Here is an 18609-nt window from a genome sequence, read left to right on the forward strand (position 1 = left end):
AGTGCTAACATGCGGCAATAGAATAAATAGTCACACATTTGTTAAACCAAAACACCTTTATTATCTTACTCTCTGGGTTTTCTTAATAAAAGTAAATGTTGGAGATGACCAATGTAACAATGTTTTGGGGACATTGGGGAAATTCGATAAGAGGTGCTAAACGTGACCTTGTTGCCATCCCCTTTTTTGCCAGACACAATTAAGCACATCATCGGTGGTCATATGATGATATGGTGTGAGCAGGTAAAGGTGCATTTCCAGGTTTTTCATCCTTCCAAACGTTTGAAGGCTTTTAAATTGGGCATAGATTGCATGGTCACAGCCTTGGGGGGCATGTCTGGTGCTCCTGAGACCACTGATGACCTCCTTTCCTCTAGAAACTCCTATGCACACCAGTGGAAGGTGCATGCTGCATCTGGTCACTGCTACTCTGCTGTACCTCCCAATAATATGACAGTCCAGAGGCCAGACCCCTCTAATCAGGATTATCCCACCTCAATCAGGAAAGTTGTGAGGTATTGCAAACAAGTGGTTGATCTGTGTATAGTAGCTGAACCTAATTCTTAAAATAATTCTACCATTGAAAGTTTGTTTCCCTTTAAATGTGTAGAATGTAAATATTAAAAGATCACTCTATAAATATATTTTTGTTACAGTACCTAATTTAGATATTTAGTAGTAGTAAATCTGTTAACAGAACTTACTGTTCCTTCTGTAAAGTTACTATTGTTTTATCTTCTCAAAATTCAGAGTCTTTCTTTTAGCTTTATACAGGTGTGATAAGCCTCTTTCATTACAATAGCTTGGTGACATGGCCTAGTGGTATGAGATGCGGGTGACATAATTGGGGACAGGGTATGACTACATTGGGGATATGACTAGGTCCAGAATGGACCAAAATAACCTGGACTGAATTAATGAACTGATGTTAAATAAACAGCTTTACTATCAATGACTCAGTCCAGTGTTTGTTGCAGTTGGAAAGTGAGTGTGATAAATGCGATCAGATCACTGTGTCCCAAGTAAAATGGTTCATGTTGCCACTGTAATGTACATATTTACAACAAAACTAGCTTCATACATTTCTTTGAAGACCACAATATACTGACCAAATCTATTAGAAATGCTAACTATGCTGTACTGTTGTGCAAATAAGAAACATTATCTAAAGTACTTATTAACTTGTAACTTGCGACCCTCTGTTGGATGTGGCCCGTCCCCTTTAGAGCAATTCTTTAATGTGCTGCTCACATTGTAGTTTTCAAGCCTGACCTCTCCATCTGGCCTGCTCTTGTCGTTCCTTTGCTGGTGGGCCTCACTCAAGCATGCCATCCTACTGTTCCCCCTAGCTGTGGCCCAAGATGAGCCGCTGAACCTCACCACATTCGATTCACTGCACTACACAACCCATCTATCGGCTGCTATGCCTTCATGAGTCGATGCCCAACTCATGAGAGGAGAAGGACGTGAGCATTACTCCAGGCCTACCTGCATCTATATCCTGTCTCTGAGATCTCCTCCACGTGACCTGACCTTCACCTCGCTTCAACTGACTCCTGAACCTCCAAGTTCCATGTGGTTCATAAGGACATCACTGCTGCCTATAACTAAGCTCTCTTCATCCCTCTGGCCTGACATTTCTCCACTAGCCCTCCCAAACCTCCATGCCCCAGTACTCTACTTTACACTCAGGTCTCCATTCAACCACTCCATGAATTCCCGACCTTCCATCCTATCTTTCTGTCTGGACTCCCTCAGTAATGCCAGCCATCACACCCTCATGGACCTTACACTTATTACCTTAACATGCTGCTTCTCAACTATGTACCTATACTTCCCTCACTACATTCCACACTGCCCCTCACCTTGTCTATGCCCCAAACTAAAACTGTCCCATCTGTTCCAACTGCCTCTTCACTCCCCTACCCTCCCACTTTAGTATGTAAGCTCTCATGGGCAGTGTCCTCTATACTTTTTGTCTTATGTATGTCTGACAATCTTATACCTCGTATGTCCCTTGTCAAGTCTTAAATTGTCCTATGTCGTGTCTGATGCTGATTTTTGTTTCTTTGTGCAATTTGTACTGTTAATTGTACCCATGCGTTAATTATTCTGCTCAGTTTTAACTACATACCTGCTATTATGTTTACTGCCTTTATGTATGTCAGTTATGTCAGATGCTACGGTATCTGTGGCGCCATACAAATAAACGATGATAATGCTATGTGACACTGCAGTAATGAAAAAACCTTCAGTTTTAGCAAAGTGATAGACATCATTTGCTTCCAGCTTCTGTTATACTGCATGTTCCATCAATCGCTGCCAATGCACTTTGTGACTGTATAAATCCCATCATCGTTCAAAGATTTCTGGGCTTTGTAGTTAAATAATGAGTGGAAATACAGAATGACTTTTACGGTCCTGTAATATGAAGTGATAGTTTTATCCCACTGGAGATATGTAATGGTGTTTAGAACCAACAGACAAAATTGCAGGAGATGATTCTGTGGGCTCTGGAACACTGACTTGCAATGTTTTATTTTATTTAACAGTAAAAATAAACTGAATGTATAACAATATATTAAAAAATGTCCTCCTTCCCTCCTTCAGGCAAACATTCATACATTAACAAATAACAATGGTTAGGAAGCACAGGCTAAAAACTAATGATCAATAGGTGTAGAAGAGTTCATCAAAATACAAATAATAGTAGCCAGAAAACTAAAAAAGGACAAAGCAGAGCACCAATTAAGGGAATAAAAATAAGTTAAATTAAATCAATCACCATTAAGTAGACACTGATATCTATCAATAAACCATTGCTATATGTCATGGGGATTCCACCACAAAAACAAATTATTGTCTGTGTAGAAGTACCACACTACAACATACACCAAAAACTGATCCGTGGACTCCCCAAAAACCATCTCTCAATATATTGGCATAAGATGGGACACACTTGGCACCCATAGCAGTTCCAATGGATTACTAATAGAATTTAAAATAAGAAATAAAATAATTGGGCCTAATTTATTAAGGAACGTAAATGTCGATATGTGCCATATTTTGCATAAAATCGCTCTGCACATTCCTAGAACCGGACTATACACAAGTCAACACACTAATATCCAATTTTCTTTGACCGCCAAGGACTTTTATGACAGCCTACGATTTCGTGGGCGGAATGGGGAAGGGAATAGGTGTATGCATGTAGTAAATGTACAGTAAGGGCATGCCAAATTTGAGCGCACTCAGTAGTGTTCGATTCAAGTTTTGGGCATCTCTAAAGTATGCGTTTTTCTATTGAATCACTTATACCAGCTACAGGTCAGGTGTTGATAGCAATTGATAGTGATGATTGATGTGTATGCATGCTAGAACATATAATAAATAAGTTTGGAGATGCAGCATCAAGATGTTGTGACATCCCAAAAAATATTTAACAGTAAATTTACCTTTTTAATGTCGAATGGAAGAGTGAATGTCACAGGTATCAAAAATTATGCCTCGATTCAAGGTAAGTCTGTCAAATTGCTGAAGAACATCCAAAGAATCCTGAAGATAGGAATCCAAACAAATGGCTGTAAAAATAAATCCAAAAAAGAGCACAAAAGTTTACAAAGGCCACCTTTACCTTCCACTATAAATTGTGGGGTTAAGGGAGTCCTTGGAGACCTGAGTGAAGATAGAGAACATGGATATTATGGTTCAAAAATCAAAATAAATTCAAATTAATTTGGAGTGATTATTTGGAATCTATCAGGATGCCCTTTATTTGTTATCTGTGCTGGATCAGAATGCCTTAGGACCTCATTGTAATTTTTATTTAAACAACAGGACCACATTTCCGCCTCTTTTTATAAACACATATTCCAACTTTAAATGAAGGGAAAAATACTAAAAAGTTTTTGAGATTACTCTAATGGGAAAATGCCTAGGTGGATAGAAGTGTGACATACTTGTCCACTCTTCTGGAATTTTCGAGAGACTCACAAATTCTAGGTATGATCATTTTCCCACATCCTGTCCATTTCCTAGTTAAGTCAGCCTGATGGGAGCCACCATTTGCGGTGAAATGCGTCATTTTGGCCCCGTCACTCAGGAAAATGCCTCTTTCGCATCACAGGGACCATAATTTTGCAATTCTCTGTGCCCTGCCCGGCCTCCACTCTCACACCCCATTACCCCTCTGGGATATCCCTGAGGGGAATATTGAAAAGTTGGTAAGTTTTAAGTAAGATTACCCTACCATTAGGCACAGGCAAATGAGTATTATATTTATATTTGTACAGACATTGTTTTTCATTTCACTCTATTGTGTGACAGGCTATAACGACTAAAACCCGAGTGTGGAGGGGCCTTATGAGTTTCCTTATTCCGCTAATTTTATTTATACTATATTGTTCATTTACTATTCTGTATCAATTGGCTATGGTAGAGAATGCATGCATTGCTTTCACTGGGTTTGAGTTTAATAACCTTAATATCAGTATCTGATAATATTATTGTTTGTGAGTTATTGGTGTGACCTCTATAGAGTTCTGATTTGTCTTATTTTTCTTCCTACCATAAACACATTATGCTGAAATGACAAGTAATGTTGTATATAAACCAGCAATGACCCTTTCCACTCTTACACAGCAAAATGTTCCAGAGCACTTCCAACTTTAAAATGTCTACCCCTGTGTCTAAACAGGACCTGCTTCTTTTCCCCGTGGCAGTACATGTTGGCTGACTGACTTAGTCAAAGCCAACCCTAAATTGGCAAGTTCCTACTTTAATGAAAATGTATCTGTATTCATAAAGCTATGCTTTAGTAAGCTACTTCAGCCTCCGTGCTATGTGGAATACACATTGAAGGGAGGAATGGATTTAAACTGTAAGAAATGCACCAAGGAGCTCACAGTTCATGTCCATTACTGCTTTCTGTGCCTACTACTTCATAAAGATCAATGAATCAAATGTCACATGATTTCTCAGCCATTCAATCTTACTTGCAAGAAACGGGGTGCTACTGGACTGAGAACTTTGTATTCATCACCCGTTTCTCACTATTTAATGTGCTTTTTAATCCTTTTCCCAGTCTATGTATATACACCAGAGCATCAGTGTATTATGTGTATTATTATTCATGTAGCACCCAAATACTTGATAGATTATTTGTACACTGAAATGTGAAGTTGATATTTGTGTGCTGCATGAAAAAAACAGTATTTAACTTATGTGCAAAACAGAAAACTAATTTGCACCCCTTGCATTGTAACATGATTTTGTCCAGGAGACTTAAATAAGAAACTTCTTAATTTAAGATCCTTAATGAATCAGGCCCAGTATGTCTAACAGTTAAAGTGTCCACTGATAGACTCCTGCTGAAAAGGGAAGGACTGAGACATTTGACCCTACTCCCTGTGTATACAGCAAAGAATATAAGGAGAGCAGAATGCCAAGAGAGCTATTCTAGCTTGAAGGATCCCATGTACAAGACATCAGCGAACAGGACAATGGGCCGCTGGCGGAAACTCTACCAGGGCAGGGTCTGTGTGAGCCAGTAACCCAGGCTGGGCGGCACCATAACGGTTTACTAACCGGTAGTGGTAATATTGCGGGAGGATAAGACTCTGAAAGAGACTGAGATTATTATTTTGGAGTGCTGACTGCAAGAGGCTGCTGGAGGATACATGCTACTATTTACCCTGTATCTTGTGGTGTTGTGCTGTCGTAATAAAGTCTTATTTTGGATATACTCTGGTCTACCCGAGTGAGTTGAATCCCACAGAGGGTAACTGCCATCCCAGCTAAGGGTGGTATCCTCACACTTACCATATCACAGATGCTGAAACAACGCTGTGTATATGCTGTGTTATAGGGCTAAACCTCATCGGTGTCTATAAAAGAATGAATGGCTAGATGATATATGACATCAGCACATGTAGCCAGACTAATATGCATTTCTTTATTGCTTAGAAACAAGTCTAGGCATTTTAATTCTTGAGCAACTTATGGGTTAGTGCTAAGAGTACATTGTCGGTTGTTATTAGACTTGGTCAGACCGCTGCTGCCCCCACCCTATATAAATACTATAAGGGGCACAAACCTTTCTCTATATACATACAGATGTGCACACTGTTAGAAAGGCATGTTGCCTGTCCCGTTTAATAATAAGGTTGTATGTGGACACTGATGTCCTTAGAGAGTCTGCTGTAACATCTACCTCCCTTTTACAAGCAAACATCAACGTAATATGACGTGTTCCTAGCAGTAGCCGAGTCTACATTAACAGAAGCAGCTTGATCCTAAGGTAACAAACTTGCTCATGTCTGTGAAACAAATTATGTTTTTTTTTCTTTTTAAAAAGGACTTTCCCCAAGGACTGTTTGCAGTGCGGATTGCACCATCATAAACAAGAGCACATTCTTTGCTCCCATTATACTGTTTTAGAGTTGCAGGAGATTTGCCTAGCTTGAAAAATGAGAATTGGCCTGCAAGTACTTATTATTTCAATATGAACATACAATACAATGATATCAAAATGATTTGTCTGGTGCCAATAGCTGTCTTCCTGACCATTGCTGATCATGTGTGTAGCATCAAGGGGTTTGGGTTTGTATTTCAGCAGCAATTCTTTATCTCAGTGAAAGGTATATGTGTGAATGAACTGTATAACAGCACCCATAACAACATGAAGGCAATAGCACCCATAACAACAGATACACAGTGAGTGTGTCTTTTTACTCATCATCTGACAATATAACTATTCTCTCAGGCATACATATATTTAGAAAACAACAAATCAATTGTAATTAAAAATCAGGCTGCAAAAAAACCTGATAATTACAGAGTGTGGAGTAGCTGACTGAGTACGCTGGCTGACTCACCTTTGTATACAAACTGCGTCTCTCAACCTGCCAGTCATGTAGGGAATCTGAGACTAAGATTGCTCAAGCACACTTCCTGTTGCACGGCGGTGCAACTGGAACACGGCCCTGAATATTTCAAAGATTGATTATTATCAAAGCATTCTTTTATATAGAAGAACAAGCAATATTTTTAATAATGGTTTATTCTCTATTCCTATTTCCCCTCGGAAACTCACCCTGTGCTAAACAGGGTAGGACTATGTGACATAACAGGGGATCCAATGGGTTTCCTGTTCTAGTGCCACCAGCCCAACTTGTCATAGCCTAGTGCTGGTAGCAGCGTTTTGGGAGACCTCAAGCTGGTTGTAACCCTGAAATTGCCACTACCAGCCCCAGGGGCAATCAAGGGGGTAGAAAGGTCCATACTAATGATCGTCATCATCAACATCGATCTTGTTTCAGGAGTCAAACACCTGCAACAGATACACCTCCTGACAGGCGTATCTGCGGCCTTCTGTACCCCTAAACAGAGGTCAAGTACATCTTTACTTGCCCTACATTGATTCTCCCCTTCTCTCCTTGTCCCCGCTCTTCACTTGTAAGGAGGTACAAGTCAGGGATGCGTAAATATCTTAGTAAGGACACAGAGATATGCATTTTTTGTGCATATGACCAGTATAAATATTGCTACAAAATAGTACAAACAAGATTTAACAATTAAGAAATTGCATTTAACTCTAAATGATCCCCAGAAGGAGCAGAGATTGGAGTGACAGCTAAGGAAATACCCTATAAACCTGTGGCATGTGTAACCCATGGGTAGCAGGTGCAGATTTACCGCATGCTTCAGCCGATTTCTTTCATAATAAGGGTTTTCTGTATTAGGAAATAAAATATATACAGAAGAGCAGAGGCAGTGCACATTAAAGGTGTGCTTGGTAAATGTTTACAGGCACAGGATGGGCATAATGGATATTTAATAAATATTGACAGCCATTAAGAGTCAGTAGGTAAGAAAAAAAGGAGGATTTCAACCTGTGTTAGATCCAATTCTAGGTGAGCATCTATAAGTTGCTACAAACAGACATAGACATACACTGGTAGTGACATGGATAGGCGTTTCTGTAAACCCAAATAGTATTATAAATTCTAGAAAATAATAATTCTGAGTTAAATGTCAAAATCCTGGGCTGTTATGGGATCCCTGTGTTATCAATGGAAAATCGACTACTCTTGTCCATTAACATATTTCATATGTGGCAGGAACAACACTCACAGGAATACACATCCTATGCACAGTTAGTAAAAGATAAGGGAGCTCTGAACACCAGGCTGCTGCCCAAACTATTTTTGCTATTGATTTAGACTTAAACATTGTGAATGGCAGAAGAAGCCAATTCTGTTCTGATATCAATAATCACTTTTTACCTTTGCAGTCTGGCTACATTGAAATGCAATATGTAGACTTTGGGCTAGATTTACTAAGCTGCGGGTTTGAAAAAGTGGGGATGTTGCCTATAGCAACCAATCAGATTCTAGTTATCATTTATTTAATACTTTCTACAAAATGACAGCTAGAATCTGATTGGTTGCTAAAGGCAACATCCCCACTTTTTCAAACCCGCAGCTTAGTAAATCTAGCCCTTAGCCTCATGTGTCCAAGTCTCATTGTCCCATAGATTGTAAGCTTGTGAGCAGGGCCCTCTTACCTCTCTGTATTACTCAGTATTGTCTATTACTGTTTGTCCCTGCAACAGAATTTGATGACGCTTTATAAATAAATGTTGATGATGATGATAATTTATGTGGACAAATGATGTGTAGAAAGCACAAACTCCACAATCACTGGGCAGTACTGATGTAAAGGCAATTCATTGCATTTGACTTGATAAATCCTTGGGTAGTAAAGTAAATCATTGTTAGCAGCATTTGAATTAAGTGGTTGAGTAAGGCCTTTAATAATTTGTTTTCCCTTGTTTAACACTCATTTATGCTACACTTTCCAACTATATTGTGCAGCATTTGTATGTTTTACTTTTAAAAATTAATAACTAATACACATCACAACATACGTGATGGGGAAATGGGTAAAAACATTTTCATGTGCTTGTCACACATTGCACTTTACCAATATAATCTACTGTATCAATAGTGAATGTTATCACGTGAGACAGAGGATGTGCTGCAGTCTGACATTTGAACGCGATGGTGAGAGATTATATTGATGATATAGAACTGTGCAATGTATCCTCTCCTCCTTTATTCTTGTCCGCCCTCTCCTCTTCTTGTCCATGTATCTTGCATATTCTGTACGACACTTGTCCGTTATATAATTTACTTATAACATATCATGTACAGTACTCTATTTCATGTCTTGCTCTTCTTGCATTGATGGTTTTTTAATGTCCTGTGTTTATTTAGCCTGTCGGCCCTCTATGTCTTTGTATTGTTCTCTTTATCTCCCCACTGTACGACCCTGGTAATGGTTATTTATGTTCCTTGCAAAATCATAAAGTAAGAAGTAGAAGTATATGTCATGATTATGTATGATTTTGTATTCCTTTGTATCAAAGTTATTGACTTGGTGACCTTGATAAATGACCCAATTTGCTGGGTCAGTAACTGTCATTAAGGAAGAAATCAGTCTGTGTTTGATTACAGTTTAGCGTTTTATTGGCAGCATGTTGACGGCTCTGTTCAATGATTCCTGTCTTCTCTTTCATAAAGGGTTCTGGAGACTCATTGCCACAGCCTGTGATTACCTTCCAAGGAAATCAGGGGGTGAGTAACCTCAGTCATAATATCTGATTAACATGAATGTGCAAGTGCTGACACCTTGGCTTTCAATATTGTGCTGAATCTTAGAGGAGCACTAACGTAAAAATGAGAATACATAAGCCATAAAGCACATGTAGAAGAGCTCTCTAATCAGCATATCTTATCTCCTCCAGATAGAGATGACTGTTGCTGCTGCTTGTCTCCTCCACTCACAACAGCTAAAATGCCTCTAAGACCTAGATTTTGTGAACTAGACTTAGACAGATAATAGATTGTGACAGTCTACTGGGAGGAACTGCAGAGCATTAAGCACAGGTAATACAGGGATATATAAGTCTAGAAAGCTGCCTCCAATGGTTCCCTTACAGAATTGTGTGAAAATGGAGAGAATTATAAAGATAGAAGTGTTAGCGGTGGTGTTTGAATTTTATGTTGCTGCAAATGTATTACTTATTACTGTATAACATATTTTAACATATTTTCATTTTGTGATTATGGTAAACAAGTTTAGTTCTCATTTAAACCAGAGGTATTAACGTGTCAGTCGAAACTCTAGATGGGTTCCCATAATCTGCCCCTCTGTCTGTGAAATATATTCTATTGGAAACCACCTCTTTTTGGGCCCTATAACTATGGAACACCGAAATTTGACCTAAAAAAATAACAAGTTTCTCCCCAATCTTCTGGATTTCTGAAGTATAGGACACAGTGGGTCATGTTACTCCAACCCATGAGCAGTACTGGGAAACCGCCATATCCACTAGGTACTATGACAGGTGGACAACGTAGGATTTATCATCATCAGCAGCACTAATTCCGCAGCGCTGTACAGAGAACTCACATCAGTCCCTGCCCTAATTGGAGCTTACAACAGCTTAAAATTCCTTAACAACACACATATTCACCTCTAAAGACAAAGGTAAATTTAATAGCAGCCAATTAAATTATTAGTATGGTTTTGGAGTGTGGGAGGAAACCGGAACACGTGGAGGAAACCCACGCAAACATGGGGAGAACATACAAGCTTCACACAGATAAGGCCACGGTCGGGATTCGAACTCATGACCCCAGTGCTGTGAGGCAGAAGTGCTAACCACTAGGCCACTGTGCTGCCCCAATGTATGAAAGCTTACCAGTACAGCTGAAATGCTGGTCTGCAGTCAAGCAATACAAGAACGCAAGACAGGGAAGTAATCCTTTGGGGTCTGCATTATAGTAATACCAGAGATCTGAGGGTGTGTATGTTTGATACAGATCGCTGTCCAGACTCCATTGCTGCCCTGGGGAAAAACACAGGATTTCTAGAGGAAAGGTATCCAGGTGTTAGATTTTGGAACAAAAAAATTTACACAATAAGCCTACAACAGACAATTTTTAGTGATGATTTGAGTCTTAACATGTCCCTGCATCACACTCCTGCCCCATTCAGTAATCCAAATAGATGGCCCTAACATGTCCCTGCATCACACTCCTGCCCCCTGCGTCACAATACTGCTTCCCACATCACACTGTCACCCCCTCCGTGCATCACATTACTGCCCCCTGCATCACACTACTGCTTCCTATACTTCACGCAGCTGCTCCTCTCTGCCGGGCTCCACACTGACTGTCGGGATGTGATGATGATGTCACTCTCGACAGTCAGTCAGTAAGTGAGGGGAGTGAGGAGGAACAGTTTGTTCCTACCTGCCCTCACACACGACATATAGTGCGTCTCATTGGAGGGGGGGATCTGAAGCTGTGCGGCAGCGGGCGGCTATGGAAGGTAGGCGCGGCCGCCGCACAGCAATGCAGATGACATCAGAGGCGCCCTCCAGACCCGACGCCCTAGGCAGCTGCCTAATGGTAGCGCTGGGCCTGGATTTGGGGGTCGGCATTGTATAGCAGTTTCACATTTATTATTTTGTTTGGTAATACATAGACTACTGGAGCATTTTACACATAAATAATATATAATACTAAAAACAGAGATACCAAATGAAGAGTCTCTTCCATTTGCTTTGACCTTTTTATAAGATATAATGATATCATTAATCAAACATGCATGTAAAGTATGTTAATGTATGTTAGTAAATGCGGTTAAAAACCAAGTTAAAAAATGCACACTTGGAACAATTTAAAAAATGCATTAGTGTATATAACAAACAAAAAAGGAAGTGTAGAAATCAAACATTTCATGGGCCATTGCCTCCATCTGCAATTATCGTGGTGTTTCAGTTTAGTACAAGCTGTGTGGGTTTAGTTAATATATACCAGGCCTGACCAACTCTGTGGAGTTCTCAGAACTCTTTCCCCTAGAAAGCACTGAAACTTTACAGACACCTGGATCTTCCAGGCTGATATTAGCCAAAGTGACCTTTCACCTCTCACAGCCAACGATAAGCAGCAGACATTGAATACAGCTGGGTAAAGCAAGTACTGACTGAAGGTAATGAAGTATAGCTAGCTACCCCTTATAAAAAAGTGCCAAATAAACATTATGATAACTAACAACATTAAAAAATAGGTGACGTCTTGATGTTTGCAACAACTAGTTTAACAATATAATAAAGTGCTTCTAGTGCCTTATCTGGGACAGACAGCAGTTTAATGCAGTTCATTTTCAATCCTCTCACTCTGCAGTACATGCAAAGTATCCGCAAATGAATCACTGCGGTTCTGACACTTCTCACTGTAGCACAGTTGCCAACATTTTAAAATAGTTCCCAGGGACACTTTATAGCTGAACTAGACAACCCAGGCTGGTAACACGCAATATCATCCTAGCAGACCTTGGAGCATTACAATCTCTGTCAGTCCATGTTTACTGTACTTTTTTTACATTCAAGAAATGTTAACTTCTGATGCTTGGATAATAAAAACAATGTTGCATCTAACATGCAGAGAATTTTATTGTGCGGTTGGTGAATGTTAAAAAAAAACAACGGACATTTCTAGGGACAAATCTCTAAAAACTGGGATTGTCCCTGCATATTAGGGACATTTACCAAATAAACTGTAGGGGTAATCCTCAGAGGGGAACTCTAAGGAGAATGTTCCTTTATTCCCCCACTTCCCCTGAATATCCTTTTTCCAAATTGTAAAGGACCAACGCTTGTCCAATCAGCTTCCACTTGGCAACATTCCAAAGAGCTGATGATGTGTGAAGTTGTATGTGTACTAACAGAGGGCAAATCCCCTATAGGGACAAACACCCTCATATTATTTCTACTCAAAATCACATCTACCTTTTTTAACATTATTGCGCTGCCTTGTGCAGTGCTATGCCCATCATGGTGTGCAGTGCCAACTCTCCTGAATGTCAGGGAGATCTTCCTCAGTCCCTGAAGAGTCTGACATTCTCCCTGATGCTGCACCAGTACAAGACGTGGTTGGCTTCGCCATCTGTGGCATGATGACACAGTTAAGAAATTGTGTCCTATGTCCATGTATTGATGCCTATGGAGGTGGCCATTTTCATGGAGACCAAGATTTAATCAAAGACTGACAGGTAAGACTACATGACTTCAGTAATGGAGACAGAAATGTAAAAGATACTTCAGTCTCTAGAGATTCATTAGCTCCTGGGAGAGCAGGGCAACCTCCCAGTACTCACCCCCGCAATAGATAAGTGGTGGGGGGGCGGGACTTAATGAATCAAATATCGTGTCATCTTAGCCCCAAAATGAGGCGATTTGTCAAACCCCGCCCCTGCACACCCACCTCCCCTGGGATCTCCCTGAAGCCAATGAGGAAAAGTTGGCAAGTATGAGATTAATCTGAGAGTAACTTGGGTAATGGTTATATAACATGATTTATTACAAGCAGGGGAGCTTGGAGTTGCTAGAAATGTAAGTGATACAGGGGGCTACGTAGAGTGTGAGTAATCTTTTATGGACTGATTTTCTCCAGCTATAACTTTAATTTTGCTGTGTCACCACCCCATCTCTCTGCCCACTCCCTGCAAACATTTCACATTAATTTATACTTTGTTAATTTGGGAAGTGCCATCATGTGTTACCCTGTATTTGGGTGCTGTTACTACAAGTGGCAATTCCTACCTTTGTATTAATGTCTTCTTCAGAAACGCCTCGGGTCATCACAATTATATATACATGTTATAGTAATATTATTTTAAGCTTTGTTTTCCAATTTTCCATATAATATATAAAATCCATAACATATTGTTGGGGCAACTGCTGAGCAATACTCTGAGATACTGGCCTGGAGCAGTAAGGGTAAACTTACAGCTTTGCTGGGTTAGTCTTGTCGAGCCGGTTCACGCATGTGCAGTGGAATTCATAGTCCACTAAATAAAAATAATAATTTTTTAAAAAAATAGATGAAAATATTTAAAAATAAAATTGTTCAAAATTAGTGACCATTGAAAAATGCTTTATTAGTAAAATAGAGCATTGTTTCCATTAATTTTCTGATGCTTTTCTTCTGCCTCCAGAGATTGCGATAACATATACTGTCACAGTGCTTAGTAAATAGACTTACACATACTTTGTTGGAAGTTACTTGTAGCCCTCCTAAGGTGCACAGACACCCTGTGATTCTGACAGCTAATTAGATCATTCTCAACCTAACTAACCAATTAGAGCGTGTATGGTTCTGGGGCAAACAGCATCAGGGGCAGATTGATCTTGTGTCACCTCACCTTCCAGCAGGCTCTATATACTGTTACATACTAGTCATCTGTCCTTGATTTTCAGATAAAATATATTTATATTCATGGGAATTTCCCAGGTTTTTACTATTGACCAAGTGAATAGTGATACTTGTCTATTTTTAGACATTTCATGCAATTCTCAATACCAGTTCTTGGTATGTATTCTTACTTGGTATACTGTGCAACTTGAGGGCCCATTTACTTATGTTATATATATGATACATGATAGCATCCCACATTCCATATGTACTGCACTACTGGTATAAATAAACCTGAACAGATGGAATATTTGTATTCTATTGTGTGTGACTGGTATAACTATAATTGACAAGCAGTAGATTGTCTTTGGAATATTTTGTCTCCCTAAAAGTTGGTATTAGGACCGCTGCTTTATGGATGGAATTTAATTCCCTTGACAGCAGAGACCCTGTATGTACACTGTAGCTTGAGGCATTCTTTACACTATTAAAGTTTACACTTTGCTGTCTCTTGTAATACCCCTTTTCCAGGTGTGCCTATGTAAGAGCTCTCACCACTCTCTCCTACGCAGAGCCACCACCTTAGTCAGAAGAATCACGTGTTGTCTTCATTGACAAACGTCTAGGAAACCTGCAACATCAGAGGGAGTCTAAGGGTACCCTTTGCGCACCTCCTATCTATGACATCAGACACAAATCAAATAGCGACCCTTCAATCTGGTCTTTAGAAGCCAAACCAGCACATTTATTTCTAAAGCATGGGGACCACTAAATATTTTACCTTCTATATCAACAATATACTTTTCAAAAGAAGGTTGTTTTATACATGAAAAAGTCAAGTGAAATAGCGTATCTTACAGGATTTGCAGTACAATGAGATAAACACAACAGCAATATATATGAACAATGGTTTATACTATAGAGAGTGTGTTATGGGCCACAGCTGTTTGATAAGCTTCTAGAAACCAAACTGGAATAGATCCTCACCTATAGCAGCCGCCTTTATCGTAGAACCAGTATGTTTGGAGGTACTCGGATGTCCCCAGGATTTAGCTCTATAGTAGTAGAAACTTATCAGAACAAACCGTAACACCAGGTAGATATTAACCGGATTTTTGGAGGCAGATACCAGAGACAGTCCACAGATCGTGGTCCGATGAAAACAGGATCGCCAGGAGACAGGCAAAAGGTCAGGGCAAGTAGCGAACACAGGTCATTCAAAAACAGGCTAAGATCAAAGGGCACAGGAGTTAAAGCAGAGTCCATAGTCAAGCCAAAGGGTCACAACAGGGAATCAATCTAAGGTAGCAAGGGAAGCACAGGAACAGGGGAGCTGGTAAGCAAAGTGTTCAGGCACAGGAACGCTATAACCGGCAGGAGGCTAAGTCCTCCCTGCCTTAAATACAGGTATTGCCCAATCAGGATTCAGGCCCAACAGGATCAGGCACAGGGGGTCACCTAATTAATTAGTAGTTATTGCGCATGTGCCTGGCTGTGCACAATTGCGAGGACAGTGTTATTATCAAGGCGTCACGCCCATTGCCCTGGTGACGAGCAGGACTGAACTGCCGGCAGTGACGTCCCGGCTGTCGCCATGAAAGCCGTGTTGCAGGTGGGGCCGAGCCGATGAGAGCCGTGGCTCGCAACAGGATCTCTCTCTTTTTCCCATCTGCTAGGCCTTATAAAACTAAGAGGTACCTCAGGCCCACTTATCAGTATGCTTACCAGCTAAACACTAGTCGTTACTAGGAACGATATAGCATATACCATACTGTTATTACACAGGCAGTATTCAATAAACATAGGCTGCTGACACACTTAAGCTCAAACAGTGCAATACAAAAATTATGCAATGAGACAGTAATGCAGTAATAAATGTCCAAATCTTTGGTATCCTGTACCATACAAGGCACAGATTCTTGCTCAGTTGATCCAACACTTTAGGAACGTGTATGCAATTCAGATGAATTAATAAATAATACAGCTCACTAGAATCACTGGGCTTTGCAGAGCATAACAAACTAGCAGTAATAACACACAACTTGTAGAATCTTTCCTCCAGAAAAAAAATATTTTTTTACAAATATAACATCCAATGATCCTTCTCAATGGTGAAAATGGTGGCAAAACCTGGTGCAAACAATGTGGTGGCTGCTCCCTCCTATTACCTATAATGATGGAACTCCACTGCTTTCTTTCTTTTCCTGTAGCTCCCAGAGTATGTCGCACTTTAAACTTGCAGTTTACCCACTGAAATGCTTCCTTTTCATTTAGTAAGTTATTTCTTTAGATATCTCAGTCACAGAATCATTGGCTATCTCTCCCTGCACTATTACCTTTTAAAGTAAAGCACAGTCTTGCAAAAGGGTTTTAAATCCATATCTTCAGGTATACATACCAATTCCCTGTCAAACTTAACTGTAGCCACAAATTGCAGTCCAGCAAATAGATAGATCAATAAATAACCAGTGCTTATCCCAGTTCTTCAACTGTCACTCTCTCAGAAATGGTGGCTGTCAGTCTGCCTGACTCTTCTCCAAATTACCATTTCCTCACACTCCTAAAATTACCCTCAAGTCCCTCTCTTTCCTTGACTGTACCTCTGAGTAATGAACCCAACGCATGGTTGCACAGCACAGCTTTCTCCAATTCCCTCTCAATGACGCTGGTTTCTGGCTCCCAGGTTTTCTTACACAACCTCCTCTCAGCTCTCTAGCTCCTCCTTCCTCTTCTTTTTTGCACCTGACAGCCTCTGCGTGTCTCTCTGAACTCTGTCCCACCCCAAGGCAGTCAGGGGGATGTAGTTTCCAAGCAGTCTCCCTGTGTTCCTTTTCACGTGTATATGTATTATAGATATGTATGTTTGGACCTAATAGATTTACTGGGATGATTTTTATGCTATTTCACATGTGGCAGAATGCCCCCTTAGTTCAATGGCCCACAGGGCCAAGATAAGGGCCTGTATTTACATATTATTGGTTAGGGGTGTTGCAGCCTGGGCTCTGTAGTGCTTGTGCCCACACAATACTCGATACCGGTTACCTAGCACTATTTCTGAAGATATGCATCTGGTTGAAGCCTAGAAAGCTAAATGGGCAAACAGCAAACTTGACTTCTGGCTGACTGATGTTGGACTTCTTGAGAAAGTACTGTGCAAGTAAGCAAGTTTTTGCCATCCTCTGCTGAGGCAGTTCTGGCACTCCATGAAATAATACTTTGTTAGAGAGAGATGTATGGCCTGTCCCTCATAGCTACTGATATACCTTATGTTTTGTATTCTACAAAGTACAAAGATGTCATACTTAGTGTGTATATGTATATTTTCATATTTATGTCTTTGCTCAAATGTCTACTGCAATTACCACCTCCGTATTTACATTCCACAGATTCTTTTAGAATAATGTGAGTGTTAAAAGGGCAAAAAGTAAATTAATTTGTTGTTTAATTATAATGTTGTGCACAGAACATGTAACACAACGACATTGCCCCCTAAGCCTACCTTACTATAGGAAGCCATCTTGCCAGGAAGGCTCCCTATAGTAACCAAGATGTAATTTTAACTCAGCCTGTCTTCTGACCAATGCCTGCAGCAGCTCACACATCAAATAAATGGCAACAGTTGTTCTCCCCTTTCCCTATTATGTATAACATGAATGGACATGTCTGTTATTTTGGAGCACAGGTCATAGTAGCAAATCAATTTAAGGCAAGCGCTACCCCTATGATCTTTTGTAGTGCTTTGAAGTGGCCATTGTATGGCCTATTTTACATTGATTTTGTATAGCTCTCTTCAGTAAAACAATGGTATGTTTATGTCACTTTTGAATAAAAGTCATTGGTGATGCCTGTAAAACATTCTACCATTTTATTGATTATATAGCTACTTGGAGGCACTGTTTAATTGCTGTCTATCCATCACATTTTATTTTACCGCAGAGCAAGCAATATAGCAACTGCCTCCTATAGAGATGTGTAAAGAGATAAGGTTCTTTCGTAATATGTTATACTGAATATTACTAAATTAAAAGTGTAAATCAATCTATTTATTAATGGGGTATCATTTTAATTAAAACACACATGGGGGGGGGGGGGTTAAACTTTGTAGCAGGTATCAGACATTTTTCTATTGCTCTCAGCCTTGCAGAAAATAATTGTGTATAAAATTAGTTCCAATACATTTGGACTGTAATTACCTGGCTTCTGTCACCTTATATCCACCTATGTATTTTCCAGCTAGAAAGCACTTCTGCAAAAAACACTGTTTGGGAAAATAGTTTGTGCAAACTCCCCGCACTATATTATGTATATATTTTATTATAGATAATCCTACAGTTATCTTCTA

The 18609-nt window shown here is 39.9% G+C and overlaps 1 protein-coding gene across 1 annotated transcript in view; it reads left to right on the forward strand.

Moving 5' to 3' along the window:
* The window catches only part of ELL3 (elongation factor for RNA polymerase II 3), a 110886-nt gene that overhangs the window by 28139 nt on the left and 64138 nt on the right, over positions 1–18609 (forward strand). The window contains exon 2 of the mRNA XM_075207848.1: positions 9585–9638. Coding sequence (XP_075063949.1) covers positions 9585–9638 — 54 coding nt within the window. The remainder of the gene's footprint in view (positions 1–9584; positions 9639–18609) is intronic.

This window comes from Mixophyes fleayi, chromosome 4, assembly GCF_038048845.1.
Source record: "Mixophyes fleayi isolate aMixFle1 chromosome 4, aMixFle1.hap1, whole genome shotgun sequence".
NCBI classification, from domain to species: Eukaryota; Metazoa; Chordata; class Amphibia; order Anura; family Limnodynastidae; genus Mixophyes; species Mixophyes fleayi.